Source organism: Piliocolobus tephrosceles, chromosome Y, assembly GCF_002776525.5.
Source record: "Piliocolobus tephrosceles isolate RC106 chromosome Y, ASM277652v3, whole genome shotgun sequence".
Lineage (NCBI taxonomy): Eukaryota > Metazoa > Chordata > Mammalia > Primates > Cercopithecidae > Piliocolobus > Piliocolobus tephrosceles.
This window is the reverse complement of record NC_045456.1, coordinates 20015905-20034735: the sequence shown is the minus strand read 5'-3', so window position 1 is coordinate 20034735 and position 18831 is coordinate 20015905. Positions and strand designations below refer to the sequence as shown.

Here is an 18831-nt window from a genome sequence, read left to right as displayed (position 1 = left end):
CCGCAGTTAGCTTTGAACCAACATATAACAGAGCCGTCTGATTCCACAAGGAGTTTCTAATCCGTGAGCCCCAAAACATAACACTGCAAAGCTTCTCGATAAATCTATATCAAGCTACGGGATTTGATGACGGCATCTCCTTGTTGGAAAGATGCGGAAGACTCACCTGTCTACCCACTTGCCTGGGACTAATTTTAATGTAAATTTAACAAACACCGCAAATTTCAATGCAATGACACAGTCCTGGAAAATGAGTCTGTAACGGTATCCCCAAAACTGGGCATGGTTTCTTTTCTTTTCTTTTCTTTTTCGGAGATAAAGTCTCACTCTTGTCCCCAGGTTGGAGTGCAGTGGCTCAATCTTGGCTCACTGCAACCTCTGCCTCCCAGGTTCAAGCGATTCTCCTGCCTCAGTCTCCCAAGCACCTGGGATTACATGTGTGCGCCACCATGCCTGGCTAATTTTTGTATTTTTAGTAAAGCCGGGATTTCACCATGTTGGCCAGGATGGTCTCGAACTCCTGACCTCAGGCGATCCGCCTGCCTCAGCCTCCCAAAGTGCTGGGATTACAAGTATGAGCCACTGTGCCCGGCCCATGGTTTCTTGAAGGACTAGGGCATGCTATACTCACATCCTTCTTATGAAATCTCCAAGCTCCCCACAAACCTATGGGGTTGCAAGATCTCAAAATCACCATCCCAGAAATCAAACCCATAAAGCAAAATCCTGCCACAGAGGCTGAGGGCTCTGACATCTTTCGTCTTCCGGATACCTCGATCCAACATCACAATTCCCTATCTACTAATAAAACTGTGTCACTGAGATAAACATTAAACTCATTTTATAATTTAGGTATAAAAACCAAGATGTGAGTGGATGCAGTTGGAAAAGTCCTCTTTCGAGGCAGGGTCTTGGTATTTATAGAATAGTGCCTTGTTTTCGTTTTCTTTTTTTCTTTCTTTTCTTTTTTTTTTGAGACAAGAGTCTCGCTCTGTTGTCCAGGCTGGAGTACAGTGGCACAATCTTGGCTCACGGCAACCTTCGCCTCCCAGGTTCAAGCAATTCACTGTCTCAGCCTCCTAAGTGGCTGGGATTATAGGCACCCACAAGCAGGCACAGCTAATTTTTGTATTTTTAGTAAAGATGGGGTTTCACCATCTCTTGCTTCTCTTATTATGCTTTATTTATTTTCTTTTTAGTCCTTTGATTTGTGCATTTACAAAAGGCCAAGAAAATCAATCCCTGGACAACTAGAAAGCAAACCAGGAATTGAAAGTTGGACCTTCTGTTAATTTGGCATCAGAATAAAAGACTTATGGAAAATATTAGAAGAAAATTACCCTAGCATCTCAGTAGTACAAAGTGAATCTTGGACTCCCCCGAGCCAATTCTTCAGAAAGGATGCTTTCTTAAAAAAAATTATTTTGGGGGCCGGGCACAGTGGCTCACGCCTATAATCCCAGCACTTTGGGAGGCCGAGGCAGGCAGATCATGAGGTCAGGAGATCAAGACCATCCTGGCTAACACGGTGAAACCCTGTCTCTACTAAAAATATGAAAAATTAGCTGGGCATGGTGGCACGCGCCTGTAGTCCCAGGTGCTCGGGAGGCTGAGGCAGGAGAGTCGCTTGAACCCGGGAGGCAGAGGCTGCAGTGAGCTGAGATCGCGCCATTGCACTCCAGCCTGGGTGACACAGAGAGACTCCATCTCAAAAAAAAAAGTTATTTTTATATCTAGAGACAGGGTCTCTGTCTGTCGTCCAGGCTGGAGTGCAGTGGTGCAATCATGGCTTACTGCAGCCTCCAATTCCTGGGCTCAAGCAATCCTCATGCCTCAGCCTCCAGAGTAGTTGGGACCACAGGCATAGGCAAGCATGGCCAGCTAATGTTTTACATTTTTTGTAGAGACGAGGTTTGCTATGTTGCCCAAGCTGATCTTGAACTCCTGGGCTCACGCAATCCTCTTTCCTCGGACTCCCAAAGTGCTGGGATTACAGGTGTGGGCCACCAGGCTGGGACACATTTGCTTTTGTTCTTGAAAAATCTAGGAAAATTGTTTCTACTCAGTGAGAGCTTTCACTGTTCATGCCTGCCCCACCTCCTGCAATAAATGAGGATAATGCTCCCACCCAAGACCAAGACCCGGGCGGGGGGGGAGCGGATAAGGCAGAGGAAATATTGTTTTTCCTTTTCCCAACTCTATTTCCAAATTTTTGACAAAATCAAGCCCATTAAGCCCCCTGGGTGCTTTCCCAAGTTTGTGCGTCTTGGGATGTGATATGGTGAGGCTCTGTGTCTCCACCCAAACCTCATCTTGAATTGTAATTCCCATAATCCCCACGTGTCAAGAGAGAGACCAGGTGGGGGTCACTGAATCATGGCGGAGGTTCCCCCATGCTGTTCTCATGACAATGGGATGGTGCATTGCGTCCCCTTCTGCCATGATTGTAAGTTTACTGAGGCCTCCCCGCCCATGCTGAACTGTGAATCAATTAAACCTCTTTCCTTCATGAATTACCCAGTCTTAGGCAGTTCTTCATAGCAGTGTGAAAACAGACTAATACAGGATGTGAATATGAAATAGCATTACAAGATCCCAAAAGTTCCTAAGACTGCACACACAAGGTAATAAATATCCTTTGTAACTCATGAATCCAATTTGGGTTGACCCAAAGATTTTCCGAGAATCATCAATCAGAGATTTTGTAGTTTAATGCGAAAGTGTTCAACAATTATCTGTGATTCTAGAAAAGAGCTAGAGGCCAGGTGCTTTGACTCACGCCTATAATCCCAGCACTTTCGGAGGCCAAGGTGGGGGGATCACCTGAGGTCAGGAGTTCCAGACCAGTGTGTTCAACCTGGTGAAACCCCGTCTCTACTAAGAATACAAAAATTAGCCGGGTGTGGTGATGCACACCTGTAATCTCAGCTACTTGGGAGGCTGAGGCAGGAGAATTGCTTGAACCCAGGAGGCAGAGGTTGCAGTGAGCCGAGATTGCGCCACTGCATTCCACTCGGGGTGACAGAGCGACACTCCGTCTCAAAAAAAAAAAAAAAAAAAAAAACCGAGAGTTTGAAATAAAACATCTAGAATATTACACATCCTGTTCTGGCAAACAAGCCTTTCTTACCTTCTGGTTGAATATTATGTTGTGAGTTGAACAGTTTCAGAAAAGAAAAAGAAATGTCATTGAAAAGGAAACACAAATTCCCTTCCATTGTGTCCCTACTGTTTTAACCTCTCTGCTACTTCTAGAAGCAGCAAGAGGCGAGAAGAATGTTTTGTTGTTTGCTTTTTTCCAACGTGGTTCTAATTGTAGGTCTCTTATAGGCATCTCCTTGAAGGTGGTAATCTGTCCATCTGGGCCCCACTCAACACTGCCATTCAATCAGCCAAACACCAGCTGGGCACGGTGGCTCATGCCTGCAATCCCAGCACTTCGGGAGGTCATGGCGGGCGGATCACCCAAGGTCAGGAGTTCGAGACCAGCCTGACCAACCTAATGAAACTCTATCTCTACTAAAAAAACAAAAATTAGCCGTGCGTGGTGGTGTGCAACTGTAATCCCAGCTACTCGGGAGGCTGAGGTGGGAGAACCCGGGAGGTGGAGGTTGCAGTGAGCCGCAATGGAGCCATTGCATTCCAGCCTGGGTGACAGACTGAGACTTTATCTCAATAAACAAACAAACAAACAAACAAACAAACAAACAACCAAACACCATTCCCAGTAGTCCACCCACCAGGTAGGAGGCAACTGTCTTCCACACACTGCCCAAAACCCCACAGCAAGAATGGGGATATAAATACCAGCAGCTCATTTAAAGTCTGGAGACCTGAAAGCTGTTTAGGACTCTCCATTTTACACTCTAAATCATGTCTGTGGATGTCAAATGCTGGAATGATGGGAGATTATGGGGAAACTCCACCCCTACGGTCTAACTCTGTCCATACCAGCATCTATTCAAATGTTCTAGGAATCTCCCTGAAATCTTCAGGAAGCAGTGCTTTGGGTGGATGACATCAGTGACCAAGAATGAGTCAGGACTTAAGACCTAAGTAGGGTGAGACGTTCAGACACCCAGAGGCGTGAAGAACCCCAGGGGCTCCTCCATAAAACAGTAGTTGTTGGCCGGGTGTGGTGCCTCACACCTGTAATCCCAGCACTTTGGAAGGCTGAGGCAGGTGGATCACTTGAGTTCAGGAGTTGGAGACCAGCCCGGCCAACATGGTGAGACCCGGTCTCTACTAAAAATACAAAAATTAGCTGGGCGTGGTGGCGGGCGCCTATAATCCCAGCTACTCAGGAGGCTGAGGCAGGAGAATCTCTTGAACCTGGGGGGCTGGAGGACGCAGTGAGCCGAGATCGCGCCACTGCACTCCAGCCTGGGCAACAAAGCAAAACTCTGCCTCAAGAAAAAAGATAAAAAATAAGAGTAGCTGTTCCCGGTCGATGAGATCCCTGCAAACCACACTGCTTGGTCATGTAAGAGGGAGGCCAGAGCTAAATACAACTGCCCAGTGATGCATGCACGTTAGCTGTGTTCCAAATAGCAGGGTTTACTTCCCAACTTCACGGCGGATCCTAAATGATTTAGGGACTTTTGAATACGAGATCCCAAAGAGCCTGCTGACTGGCCTAGGAGGACTGCAATGGTGAGTACGTGCTCCTCCTAATTCCCCTGTAAATTTTAGTCCCGACCCAAGAAACTTCCCAGGTCCTGGGTGCTTGTAGGTTTTCAGTACTAACAGAAAGGGAATCCGCAGTGCTGGTTTTTGTTTTGTTTTTTGAGATGGAGTCTCGCTCTGTCGCCCAGGCTGGAGCCCAGTGGCGCAATCTCGGCTCACTGCAAGCTCTGCCTCCTGGGTTCCCGCCATTCTCCTGCCTCAGCCTCCCGAGTAGCTGGGACTACAGGCGCCGCCACCACGCCCGGTAATTTTTTGTATGTTTAGTAGAGACGGGGTTTCACCATGTTAGCCAGGATGGTCTCGATCTCCTGACTTCATGATCTACCCATCTCGGCTTCCCAAAGTGCTGGGATTACAGCTGTCAGCCACTGTGTCCGGCCTTGTGCTGGGTTTTAACTTAACTCTCCTGGGTGAAGAAAGGACCGTGGCAGTCCCCTCCTCACGGCTCTCCTCCTAATGATGACATTGATTATAAATAACAAGGCAGGAATCATCAGAGCTAAGTGTCTTCCACCTTTGCTCTCTGCAGGGAAACTTGTGGAGGCTTTCCTGCAGGACTGTCTCTAGCCCCTGCAACAATTCCTCCGCGTATGTACCAACAATTTCCCACTCTGTAGACATAAAAAACCCAAGCACTGCAGCAGTGAGGAACTTGTGAACTTTCACACAACGAAACACAAGGCAGAACAGCCCTGGAATCAAAGCCAGAAGGTCCGACTCCAAAGTTTTAGCGGTTTCACAAACCATCAGCCATCGTGCACCTGTTTCGTGCCAGCCCGGATTTGGTTTCTGCCTTTTAAAGAAAGCACAGTTTTCCAATCAGCAAGGCATGAAGGAGCGGCACCAGCGGAGCGAGCCTTACCGTTTTCTTTGAAGCACAGCTTCTTTTTCTGGTAAGCAATGAAGCTAGAGATGGCTCCGGCCACGGCGACCACGACGGCCCCCACAATCCCGGGGATCACACCTGGGGCGTCCGCTACAGGAGGAAGCACACAGCATCATGACTGAGACACGCATGGTGCAGAGAAGATCCCAGGGAGCAGTGGCTGGCAGAGACAGTCAGTCAGAGAGCACCAAGATCCTAAGAACATCTCAGTCACCTGAGCTGACCGATTTGCAAAGGGAGCACCTGAGAATGGTACACAGGAAGGCAAAGCAAGGCACAGCCTCCCATCGCCAGTCGTGCTGGGCAGACCTGGTCGGACCGTGGAGGGATTGGAGCAGGGAGAAAAGAGACATGAAGAGAGGCCAGCGAGGTACAGGAAGCAGCTCAGCAGAACCAAGGCAGAGACAAAGAAAGACAAAGACCGATGGAAGGAGAGAGCTGGGTCTGGGCGCAATGGCTCACGCCTGTAATCCCAGCACTTTGGGAGGCCAAGGTGGGCGGATGGGTGGATCGCCTGAGGTCAGGAGTTCGAGACCAGCCTGGTCAACATGGTAAAACCTGTCTCTACAAAAAATACAAAATTTAGCTGGGAGTAGGGGTGGGCGCCTTTAATCCCAGCTACTCAGGAGGCTGAGGCAAGAGAATCACTTGAACCCGGGAGGCGGAGGTTGCAGTGAGCCGAGATCGTGCCACTGCACTCCAGCCTGGGTGACAGAGCAATTTACCATCTCAAAACAAAACAAAAAAGAGAGAGCTGGACATCAAACCTGGAGGAAAGAGCCCAGGTAGGGGCAGAAGATGAAGCAGCAAAGACCTGCAATGCTTGGTACTTTGCCATAGCGTTCTGTATCGTTAGAATGTTCCTTTTTCACCCCCTGAAAACAGCTTTGGGTTTCAATGCAAATATTTTAAATCCATCTCTATTTATTATTATTATTGTTTATTATTTTGAGATGGGTTCTTGCTCTGTCAAACAGGCTGCAGTGCCATGATGCAATCATAGCTCACCACAGTCTTGAACTCTTGGGCTCATGAGATCCTCCCACTTCAGCCTTCTGAGTAGCTGGGACTACAGGTGTGCACCACCATGTCTGGTTAATTATTGTGGTTTTATAGAATTGGGGTCTTGCTATGTTGCCCAGTCTGATCTCGAACTCCCAGCCCAAAGCAACCTGCCGGCCTAGGCCTCCCAAAATGCTGGGATTACATGCATGAGCCACCACACCCAGCCTATTTTTTTTTAAATGTCATTCCAGCAATAATTCTTTTTTGTTTTTGGGAGACAGAGTCTTGTTATGTTGCCCAGGCTGGAGTGCAATGGTGCAGTCTCGGCTCACTGCAACCTCTGCGTCCCGGGTTCCAGCTAGTCTCCTGCCTCAGTCTCCCAAGTAGCTGGGATTACAGATGTGTGCCACCACCACTGGCTAATTTTTTTTTGAAATGCAGTCTTACTTTGTCACCCAGGCTGGAGTGCAGTGGCACGATTTCAGCTCACTGCAGCCTCTGCCTCCTGGGTTCAAGCAATTCTTGTGCCTCCCGAGTAGCTGGGACTATAGGTGCATGCTACACGCCCTGCTAATTTTTGTATTTTTTGTAGAGATGGGGTTTCACCATGTTAACCAGGCTGGTCTCAAACTCCTGACCTCAAGTGATCCACCTGCCTTGGCCTCCCGAAGTGCTGGGATTACAGGCGTGAGCCACCACACCTGGCCTAATTTTTGTATTTTTTTTGTAGAGAAGGGGTTTCACTATGTTGGCCAGGCTGATTTCGAACTCTTGGCCTCAAGCGATCCTCCTGCCTTAGCCTCCCAAAGTGCTGGGATGACAGGTGTAAGCCACGGCGCCCAGCCGATGAAGAGATTCTTAATTCCAAATGCCCGATGTGAGCTTTAGAGGACCCTTCTCCAGATAGAATCTTCTCCATAACGGGGAAGGAGAATTGTCTGACTTTCAGCAAAAACACTGGCTCCAAACATGGTCTGTGGGTGGTGTGTTCACTTGGCCAGTCTTTAATATGTGCAGGACACAGTCATGTCTTGGAAAGATTTTTCAAGCTTAACTACCCCTCCCTGATGAAGTGGCACAGTAAACATGAACTCTCCAGAAGGCCAAGAGCGACGGCCTGACATAAACATGCCAGGCATGGGTTTTCTTAGCTATTTTTTTAATGACCTTGTAGTCCCAGGTGAGAGCTACAGACAGATTACTGCCTCTTCAAAGAAAGCCCAGAATTCAAGAACTGTATCCATAAAAATAATAACTACCTAAAACAAGGGTAGACTACGCACTTTTCTTTTTCCACAAACATTCGTTGCGTATTTTAAGAATTCACATTTTATCAGTGATTAAAATGGCAAACAGGTGTTAAAATCTTTGGCCAAATTAGTATCTCTTCTGCCAAAGAAGTTGCTTAAAACCAGGCATTTTGCTAGAAGCAAAGTCCCTGAGAATTTTAGAGATATGAGATACTAAAATACGAAGCTATTGTCCTCGCCCCTCCCTCTCTTCTGTCTCTCCTCTCTCCTTCCCTCTTTCCTTCTTTTCCTCCTTTTCTTCTGTTTCCCTCTCTCCTTCCTTCCTTTCCTCCCTTCTCCTTCATTCCTTCCTTCCTTTCCTCCTCCCTTCTCCTGCTTTCCTTCTTTCCCTCCGTCCCTCCCCTCTTTCCCTTCCCTCCCTCCCTTCCTCCTCCCTTCCTCCTCCCTTCCCTCCCTTCCTTCCTTCTTCCCTTCTTTCCTCCTTCCTTCGCTCTCTCCATCCCTCCTTCCCTCCTTCCTTCCTCCCTACTTTCTCTTTCTCTTACCTCATTTTTTTGTCTTTACAGTTCTAAAAGGAATTCTTTCTGTGGTTATTTTCTTGTCCCATCTAAGGGAAAAGGTTATGAAAAAGGAGACAGGAGATACATCACCGGCACTTTCATGGAGAACACAATGCCTGTTACGGCCAGGGTGGGAGCGATCCACATTCCCACCTCCCACCTGGTCCCTGACGTTCTCAAGGGCCAAGCGCAACCGAGGATCCCGCGTCACAAGCTTCTGATCGTTAGGGTGAGTGTAGGAGCTTTAGTAAACACAAGGACGAGGCTAAGCATGATGTAGGGGTCAGATCGCCAGCCAGAGCATCATGGGCAGATGACCAAATGTAAAATCTGGGTCACGTGGGCACCTGGAGCAGGGCTGGTTTGCTGGGGGGACCTCTGCGGCTATACCACTTGGGAGCACTTGGCACAGAACACCCGTGTCTCCTGCCAATAGCTTCAGGAGGCCAATGCCAGTGTAGTCCACCAGCTCTCAGACATTCTGCTTCCCCTCCTCATCACCACGTGGGAGAGACAAGAAGAAAGACGGCAGAAGCCAGGTGCACCTACCCTCCTCCCCTTCTTTCCAGTGGCTTCCTCCACCATCACTGCCTCCTTTTCCTGCAACACAAAAGCAATGTCTGCTGAAAATCTGCACCTGGAAGATTCGGGATCAAGGAAAAATTCACAGCCAGGACCGTGAAGAGGCTGGGGTCCTGCTTCTTACACTCTACAGGGGTACATGTTACCCAGCTACAGAGCTGGAGTCCTGCCTATTACACTCTAGGGGTGCATGTTACCCAGCTACAGAGCTGGGGTGCTGCCTGTTACACTCCAGGGGTACTCTGAGAACCTGCACTCCCAGGCATTATCTCTTTATTCTTCGGGCTTTAATATTCACATCCCTTAAATTACAGAAAACAGCCCAATAAAACGAAGCTGAAACAACACTAGCTATCCGCAAGAATACACAGGTGAATGGATGGGTGAGGAGGTGGTGAAAAGGGCCTGTTCAACAGGCACTGTCCCTCAGAAAAGTGGGGCAGCTGCCTGGGCCCTGAACTCTTCTCCCAGAACCGACCCTCTATGGGGCAGCCTTTACTTCCCACATCCTTGAAGCCTCAGCAAATGGGCAGTTCCCAGAGATGACTGAACATTTCACTGTGAGTTCACAGAGGGCTGAGAGTTTAGACCCTGCAGTGATTCTGCAGAGCAGGTGGGCATCATGGGATGGAGAGAGAAAAGAGACAGAAAACAAGGTAACTGTACCTTCTCCACCTGAAACACCATCCGCAAGGTCAGCATCTGAGAAGCTACCTAGGAAAGAAAATACAGCATCATCTGTCAACCTGGAACTCCTCCAAGGGTCTTCATGTCTTAGAATAAAGGAGAAACTCAGGAAAACCAGCCTGTTTATCAACATAGTGAAACCCCATCTCTACTAAGAATATAAAAATTAGCTGGGTGTGGTGACAGGCACACGTAATCCCAGCTACTTGGGAGGATGAGGCAGGAGAATCACTTGAACCCTGGAGGTGGAGGCTGCAGTGAGCCAAGATGGCGCCACTGCACTCCAGCCTGGGCAACAAGAGCTAAACTCAGTCTCAAAACAAAACAAAACAAAAACCATAAATGAAGTGGAAAAACGTGAGCATAATATTGCATGCTGGCAATATTTAGTGTCTGTAAATAAATGAAGAAGGTTTATAAATCAATAATGTCATATCAGAATGTAAGAATAAAAGGCAAAGCATACAATACACAAAATAAGAAGTACCCACGGCCAATGGATGCAGGTTGTTTTTTTTAAAATTTTAGAAGTAAAGTCATGAAACCAGGAGAAAGTTGACAGAACATTTCACACTATTTGCAAAGGTTTCCTAGGTGATAACTAATATTGGAGATGGTGTGAAGACAGGGACATTTGCACACACCCCGGCATCAAAATAAATTGCTAAAATTCTGCAGCAAATTAAAAACCAGGTCAAAAGCTATACAAGTACTCATACACATTGATCTAAACAATTTGAACGTTAGAAATTTATTCGAAGGAATAAAAATAGTGCATAGAGTTGACTCAGATTTGCTTTGTTAATTCATAATTCTAAAATGCCAGAAGAAACACAACATTTTCAGAATTAAAGGAAATACATAATTATATATGTAGTATGTAATAGTACATGATTATCGGTAAAAGTCATACGATAGAAATGATTATGTGACATGAAAAAGTGTTCATGGAATATCAGTAAGCAAAAAGTAATGTTACAACGCAGTATAAACAAAAGACTTGGAACTTTGCTTAAAATTTATTTCATTTAGATTAATATATAGGCTGGGTGAGGTGGCTCATGCCTGTAATCTCAAGAGATTTGGGACGCTGAGGCAAGAGGATTGCTTGAGGCCAGGAGTTTCAGACCAGCCTGGGCAACATACTGAGACCCCATCTCTACAAAAAATGAAAAAACTAATTGGTCACGGTGCTGTGTGCCTGTAGCCCCAGCTACTTGAAAGACTGAGGCAGGGGGATCTTTCTAGCCCAGGCATTGGAGGCTGTGGTATGCTCTTATGTTTAATATGATCACACCACTGTACTCTAGCCTGGACAACAGAGTGAGACCCTGCCTCAAAAAAAAAAAGATACATAAAATACTAGCACTAATCGTCATCAAAACGTCAACAAGATGTGAACATCATTAATATATTTCTGTGTTAAAAATTAAATATGTAAAAAAAAAAAAATCCTAAGCACATAAACTTTCGACAATCATTCAGCTAAAAAGAAAACATGGTGCTATTCAAATTACACTGAAAATGCTGTAATATGTCAGAAAATATTTTTTTTCTTAAATATTTAAGGGCAAAAAGATTTAAAACACACTAACTTCTCCATAAGGAATGTGCATGCCAATACTTTTCTCTTTATCAAGTCTATATTTAAATTCTTGTACTCAATTTTTTAGAAGTTCCATAAGATGGAACCTGGAAGTAAAAGTAGCTAACTAGGCCAGGCACAGTGGCTCATATCTGTAATCCCAGCACTTTCGGGAGGCCAAGGTGGGCGGATCACTTGAGGTCAGGAGTTCGAGACCAGCCTGGCCAACACAGCAAAACCCTGACTCTACTAAACATACAAAAATTAGCTGGGCATGGCAGCGTGCGCCTGTAATTCCAGCTACTCAGGAGGCTGATGCAGGAGAATCACTTGAACCCAGTAGGTGGAGGTTGCAGTGAGCCAAGATGGCACCACTGCACTCCAGCCTGGGTGACAGAGCAAGACTCTGTCTCAAAAAAAAAAAAAGAAAAAGCAAACTAAAAATAAAATCCAAGCTGAATATCTATTTTTGAAAGGTATATTTTCCACTTCATGAACAGGGGCATTACACTGCACAGGCAGTCAACAGTAAGCACACACTCAGCTGAAATCACCTCCTCTCTGCTGACATAAATATCACTGAATTCTGAACAACATGGAGATAGCCCACGGGGTCAGAGACTCTTACCAGAGGAACCAGCCTGGTCGGGGTTTGGATTTGGCTTCGGCTTGGGTGGGTTCGGTGGTGGTGGGTCGTCTGTTTGTGAAAGATGAGAATTGCAATTATAAGTGCCTTGCAGTAAAGAAAATGAAACATCAGTTTACATACAGATGGTTCCCTCAACAGAAATTGGACCTTGGCCTTTGTCCTGGTGGGGATACCCGTACACACAGCCTCCTGCCAATTTCCTCCCATCAACTTTGAGCCACAGTTCTTAATTTCAAGTATGTTCAATAAAAATTAAAGCGGGTATCCACACCAGCTGCAGAATTTCTGGGGCCAAAATAAAAAGGTGGGACCCATTTTTCAAATTCTATTAAGTATTCTAAGATGCAGGCACCAGAACAGTAAACCAGTATGGTGCCCATGTCAAACCCACATTCCATGGGGTCCTGTGCCACTGCACAGGTCACATGCTCGTGAGGCCAGCCCTGGCCAGGGTAGGCACATTTGTCTCATGTCCTTCCAAAGGCTGTAACAGTTTTAAAATAAAGGCACATGTACTGGTTGTAAAGAAAAACCCAACGACAACAGCAAGAACAAACCAACACACCTATTCCCTCGGTTTCCACTGTGAAAGCTGGCTCCCTTTATAATTTAAATGGGAGAATTCTCTCTGAAATGATCATAATTGGGTGATAATAAGCAGGCCAGCAGCAGAAGAGATTAAAGGATAATACTCACCATTTCCTCCATCAACAACAGCATCTCCTAAGTCAAAGTCATCCCCTAAAAGAGGGAAAAAAGCAGTTAATACCAAATTTCAGAGAGAAACGAGGAAGGAATGACCGTGAACATATCGAAAAAACACCACAGCCCCACATTCCTGAATACTTTTCTGAATATCAGCTTGACCTGGATCTCATTAGAAAAAGTGAATTCCTGACCATTTTTACATCACTATTCTCTCAGACAAAAAGAGTAAAAAACAAAGAGAGACACAGAGAGACAAAGAGCTAGGAGAGAAGCTCTCAGAGGAGGGGCAGGGGAGAGAGAGACAGAAACAAAGTAATTTATAAATGAATTGTGTTGCCTGGACCAAGGTGAAATTCCAATTCTGCCTGCACATGATTTTCTCCTGTTGACTCCCCATCCCATCATCTTCTCCTCCCAGGTCCCTAACAACTTTGGAAAGGCAGACCCTAAGAGAAGGGGACAGATGACTGTGATCAGATTTAGGCTAGAGGGTGTCTAAAATGCGGCTCTGGCAACCCACATGTGCTCTGCAATGGACGTGACAATTCACCATGGCCTCAGATCTTGTCTTCTAGTATGAAGAATGATTTTGAAAACCCAACTAAGATGGAGGAATGGTTGCTGGCATCCACCCAACAGCACGTACTGAGCCATCCTGAGTCACGTATGGGAATTTCCAGTCCCTTCCTCAAGGAGACTGTAATAGTACAAATCCAGACGTTCAACACCTACTCATTGGGTGCTGTCTGCACGATTGCATAGTTCAAGGATCTGGGGACACGGGGTCCCTTTGCTCATGAGCTGACACTCTAGACAGGAAGTGCAATAATGAAGTGGAGCTATTAATGTTTTATATTAGAAAACTCAGAAGTGCTAAGACAAGACAGTGATGCCGTAAGTTTGGGCATCATTTTTACTCTGTTTATCCACCAGTGGGGTTAACCCTTGGGCAATTCCATCACGTGGCCCTTGTTTCTGATTTTTGTTTCTGACTTTTGTTTGAAAGAACAGCACTGAGAACAAATGAGGTGTGTGCCCACATGTTGAGAGATGAGGTAGGGGAGGTCTCAGCACCAAATGCTTTCTCTCCCAGGAAGCAGAAATCTAAAGACAAAGACCAGGTGTGGTGGCTCACGCCCATAATCCCAGCACTTTGGGAGGCCAATTGCCTGAAGTCAGGAGTTCGAGACCAGCCTGGCCAACACAGTGAAACCTCATCTTGACTAAAAATACAACAATTAGCCAGGTGTGGTGGCTGGTGCCTGCAGTCCCAGCTACTGAGGCAGCTGAGGCAGGAGAATCACTCGAACCCGGGAGACGGAGGTTGCAGTGAGCCAAGATCACACTACTGCACTCCAGCCTGGGAGACAAGAAAGAAAGAAAGAGACGCCATCTCAGAAAAAAAAAAAAGGGGGTGGGGGGGAAGAAAATCTAAAGACAGAGTAACTCAGATCCTTAGAATAAAAGCACCCGGAGATACTGTCCCAATGACCCCAAAACATTTCACATCAGCAACCATTCTCTCCCTGGAATCACTAGATGCAAGTCCACAACCTAACACAATTCCAGCATTAACCAGACTCCACCCGGAGCACTCCAATCACTTCTCTCTTCTTTCTAGTTGCCGAAGTCCCGTCCTGCTGTGAGAGAAAATGATTTGTTTTTATTTTGCATACTAGAAACAAGTCCTTCTCACCAGCACTGGGCTTCTTGGGCGTTGCAGTGGGTTTCTTGTCTTTATTGTCTAAAGAGAGAAGACATTTTAGTCAGTAAAAGTTGCAGCTGGGAAAACAAGTGTTAACTCTTTTGTGGTTAAGGCTGTTTCATTTTCTTGGAAACAGTTGGAGAATGTTTTTAGCATTGCTTTTTCTCACCAGCGCAAGTGGGCTGAGCTTTACCGGATGGCTCTTGAGCCCAGAAGACAGGCACAGAGGCTGCTACCGGCCATGGTTTCCACAGAGACCAGGGGCCCCTTCTCCACTTTTTTTTTTTTTTTTTTTTTTTTTTTGAGACCAAGTGTTGCTCTGTCACCCAGGCTGGAGTGCAATGGTATGGTCTCCACTCACCGCAACCTCTGCCTCCTGGGTTCAAGCAATTCTCCCGCCTCAGCCTCCCGAGTAGCTGGGTTTACACGCGCATGCCATCACTTCCGGCTAATTTTTTGTATTTTTACTAGAGATGGGGTTTCACCATTTTGGCCAGGCTGGTCTCGAACTCCTGACCTCAGGTGATCCACCCACCTCAGCCTCCCAAAGTGCTGGGATGACAGGCATGAGCCACAGTGCCCAGCCCTTCTCCACTTCTTGACATTCAATGGGACTGTGACCGAGATGTAAGCCAGGAAGGCAGGAGAATGGCAAAGTTAGGAGAAAAACTGCCCTTTCAGAGCCCAAGATCTGTGCATGAGAAGGAGACACCGGATTGATGGTTGAAAGGCTGTTCACATTTCTCATATGAAACACACTTTTGGCTCCATCAGGCCTCTGCCTAGGCTGCCCCCTCTGGGAATGGAAGTCAAGCAGGCAAATCTGGTGGAGGTTCTAAGACTAAGGGCACCTCCCACTGCAGTGAACACCTGTTCCCAAGGGCCAAGAAGGGGTAGGTGATCAGGAAAGAGATGATCCCCATTAGCACTGTTTCTCTCAAACCATCGGCATTGCACCACAGGACATAAAATTAAAAGCTGGCACGCGCAGTGGCTCACGTCTGCAATCCTTTCACACCTCAGCACTTTGGCAGGCTGAGGCGGGAGGACTCCTCGAGCTCAGATGGTCAAGGCTGCAGTGAGCCAAGATCCCACCACGGCACTCCAACCTGAGCAACACAGTGAGACAGTGTCTCAAAAAAAAAAAAAAAAAGTAAAACATAAAGCGAAGAGGGTGGCCAAGCTTAGTGGCTCATGCCTGTAATCCCAGCACTTTGGGAGGCAAAGGTGGGCAGATCACGAGGTCAGGAGTTTGAGACCAGCCTGACCAACGTGGTGAAACCCCATCTCTACTGAAAATACAAAAACTAGCCAGGCATGGTGGTGCATGCCTGTAATCCCAGCTACCTGGGAGGTGGAGGCAGGAGAATCACTTGAACCTGGGAGGTGGAGGTTGCAGTGAGCCAAGATCGCGCCACTGCGCTCTAGCCTGGGCGACAGAGAGAGACTCCATCTAAAAAAAAAAAACTGAAGAGGGCTGTCCTGGGTTGAAGAGCATTCCTCCAAAATCCACATCCACCCCAAACCTCAATAGGTGCTCTTATTTGGAAACAGGGTCTTTGCCGTTGTAATTAGTTAAGACGAGGTTATAACAGATTAGGATAGGTCCTAATGACTGGTGCCCTTATAAGAAGGAAATTTGGATACATGGAGACACAGGGAAGAGACCAGTGTAGACAAAGGCAGAGCCTAGAGTGATGCGGCCACAAGCACAGGGACGCCTGCAGCCCTCAAAAGCTGGGAGAGGCAGGAAGGATCCTCCCCTATAGCCACCAGAAAGAACTGGATATAACTGCAGTGGATTGAGCAGTGGTTCCCCCAAAAGACATATCTACATCCTAAACCTAGAACCTGGTATTGAGACTTTATTTGGAAATAGGGTCTTTGCAGATGTGCTTGAGAAGGATCTTGAGATGAGGTTATCCTGGAGTATGGTGGCCCTAAACCCAATCACAAGTGTCCTTGTAAAAGAAAGACAAGGAGACAGAGACACAGAGGAGGAGGCCCCATGGAGAAGGAGGCAGAGACTGGAGTGATGCGGCCACAAGCCCAGGGACACCTGGAGTCCCCAGGAGCTGGGAAAGGCAGGAAGGACCTTCCCCTAGAGCTCCCTAGAGGGAGCATGGGTCTGTCTACACCTTGATCTCAGACTTGCGTTGTCCCGGTCTGGAAGATGGTAAATCCCTGTGGTTTAAGCCCCCAGTTGGTGGTACCTTTTTATGGCAGCCCCAGAAAACAAATATAAAGGGATGACAAGACCCAGAAGCAGATAGAGTGATAAGACAGATTCCTTCAATTCCTTTTCCCATACCCTTCACCGAGGGCTCTGGGTGAGGAGCGGGAGACAGGAAGAGCTGCAGAAAAAGGATGGAGTGGCCCCATGGAGAGAGCGGGTGCCGATTTCGAGAGGGAGGACGCCAGGACTGGACGCCCCTCTCTCCAGGGGGACCTCCATTTGCTCACCACCTCTAGCCCCTTCCCCAAGCACCTGGTAAGTTTTCGCTCGGCTTTGACCATCACAGGAGTGTGAATTATTCCACCAGGGTGGTTTGTTTATCTTAACGAGGGCATCTTGCTTTTCTTTGTCATCTATGAATCTAGTTTTTATAATAAGGCAGGTGGACACAGACAGGCGGACCTCCTTCACTGCACTTTGCCTTAAGGTGCTTTGCAAATACTGTATGTTTTACAAACGGAAGGTCTGCAGCAACTCTGAGCCAAGCCAGACTCTCGGCATCATTTTTTCCAACAGCACATGCCCCACTTCCTGTCTCTGTATCTGCATTTTTTAGCAATAAGTTATTTTCAATTAGAGTATTCTGTTTTTAGAAGCAATGCTATTGCATACTTAATAGACAACAGTTAAGAGTAAACATAACATTTATATGTACTGGGAAGCCAGAAATTGCTATGACTTCTGGTACTGCGGTGTTCTAGAACCGAGCCGGAAATGTCTGGGATATGCCTGTACTTATTATGTTAACATAAAATATTGACAGGATTTTAAAAATTGATGTTGTTACTCACCAGGAAGGGCATCAGATAAATCGAAACCATCATCTAAGAGGGAAAAAAAGAGTCAACTTAGAAACAAGAAAAATAAAAATAAATTTGAAAATTATAGAGATAAAAAATGATAGGTGATTTTCTTGACTTTTGTGACATTTAAAACAGCAACGTAAAAAAATTTACAAGGTGCTGTGATTTCTCTTTTCATTCTAAATATTCACTTTCATGCCTAAAAGTAAGAATATGTTAGCCTAGGTTTTAAAGAAACAATGACCTTCGAACTTAATAGAAATTAAAATAGTGGGAAAACGTGATCATTTTGTGTATTATTCTTAAAAGGCAGTTCCTTTGAAACAGAGGAGTAACAATTTTGAATATGTACTGAAAAGAACATGGGGAACAAAATTCTCCATTTTTTATTGGCAACTTTCCTGTAATTACAAACCAAAATATAGTAGACACACTAGACAACCCAGAAAGACACATGCACTATGCATTAAAAAAAAAAATCTCATGGAATCTCACAGGATGAGGAAACTGTCATGCTCAATTATTGATAGGCTATCCTGTTTCTACAGTTTTTAATTACAAGAATTTCAATGCTACTTCAACGTGGCCATCTCTGGTGCACTGAAGAAAAGCCAAATTCAGGAAAATTTGGAAAAGTCGACTTGGATTGTTTGGTTAACTGGAGGAAGAGTTAGGATAATCGTCAACATCCCCACTCCTCAGCACCAAAAGCGTACAACATCTCTCAACCGTCAGGAAGCACCTGGCGGTGGGTGCTCAGGGGTCCAAGAACAACCCGCGGGAGCCCTGTGAACAACAGAAGTGTGTCCAGTTCCACAGCAGGTGCAAACGACCGGGCTATGCTCCTGTGTGTATAAACGAAGTGTGCATGCATATGTCACAGGGCTGTGTGTGTGCGTGTGCATGTATATTTGGGCATTTGCAGTGCAAATGTATGTATTTGTGGGTTTTGTGTGCATGTATGGGGTGTGTAGGTGGGTTCTGTGTGTGTATATGTGTATGTATGTGTTGTATGTGCATATATACAGGTGTGTGTATGAGTGGGTTTGCATATGTGCATATGTGTGGGCGTGTTTCGTGTAACTGTGGAGGTGCATTTTGTGGGTTTGTGTCTGTGTATGTGTGCGCAGTGTGTCAGTGTTTTCTGTGTGCATATGTGTCGGTGCATGTTCATGTAGGTTTGTGTGTGCATATGCAGGTGTGCATAGTGTGTAGGTGCTTCTGTGTGCCTATGGATAGTTACATGTATGTGTGGGTTCTGTGTGCAGATGTGTAGGTGTTATGTATGCATATGTGTAAGTGCATGTATATGCGGGTTTGTGTGTGTATGTGTAGGCGGATGTAGTGTGTATGTGTTTTTCATGTGCATGTGTGCGGTTGCACGCATGTGTGTGCATGTGTCAATGTGTGTATATGTGTAGGTGTGTTTGTGTGTGCATGTATAGGTGTGTGCATTTGTGGGTTTGTGTGTGCATGTGTAGGTGTGTGC

At 46.2% G+C, this 18831-nt stretch overlaps 1 protein-coding gene across 1 annotated transcript in view; it reads right to left on the bottom strand.

Moving 5' to 3' along the window:
* LOC113223394 (CD99 antigen-like) overlaps positions 1–18831 on the bottom strand; it is a 30666-nt gene that overhangs the window by 9649 nt on the left and 2186 nt on the right. The window contains exons 2-9 of the mRNA XM_031935001.1: positions 18072–18187; positions 17331–17381; positions 14295–14342; positions 12587–12631; positions 11870–11938; positions 9636–9683; positions 8937–8987; positions 5549–5662 (exon numbers count right to left, since the gene is read on the bottom strand). Of these exons, the coding sequence (XP_031790861.1) occupies positions 5549–5662; positions 8937–8987; positions 9636–9683; positions 11870–11938; positions 12587–12631; positions 14295–14342; positions 17331–17381; positions 18072–18187 (542 nt within the window). The remainder of the gene's footprint in view (positions 1–5548; positions 5663–8936; positions 8988–9635; positions 9684–11869; positions 11939–12586; positions 12632–14294; positions 14343–17330; positions 17382–18071; positions 18188–18831) is intronic.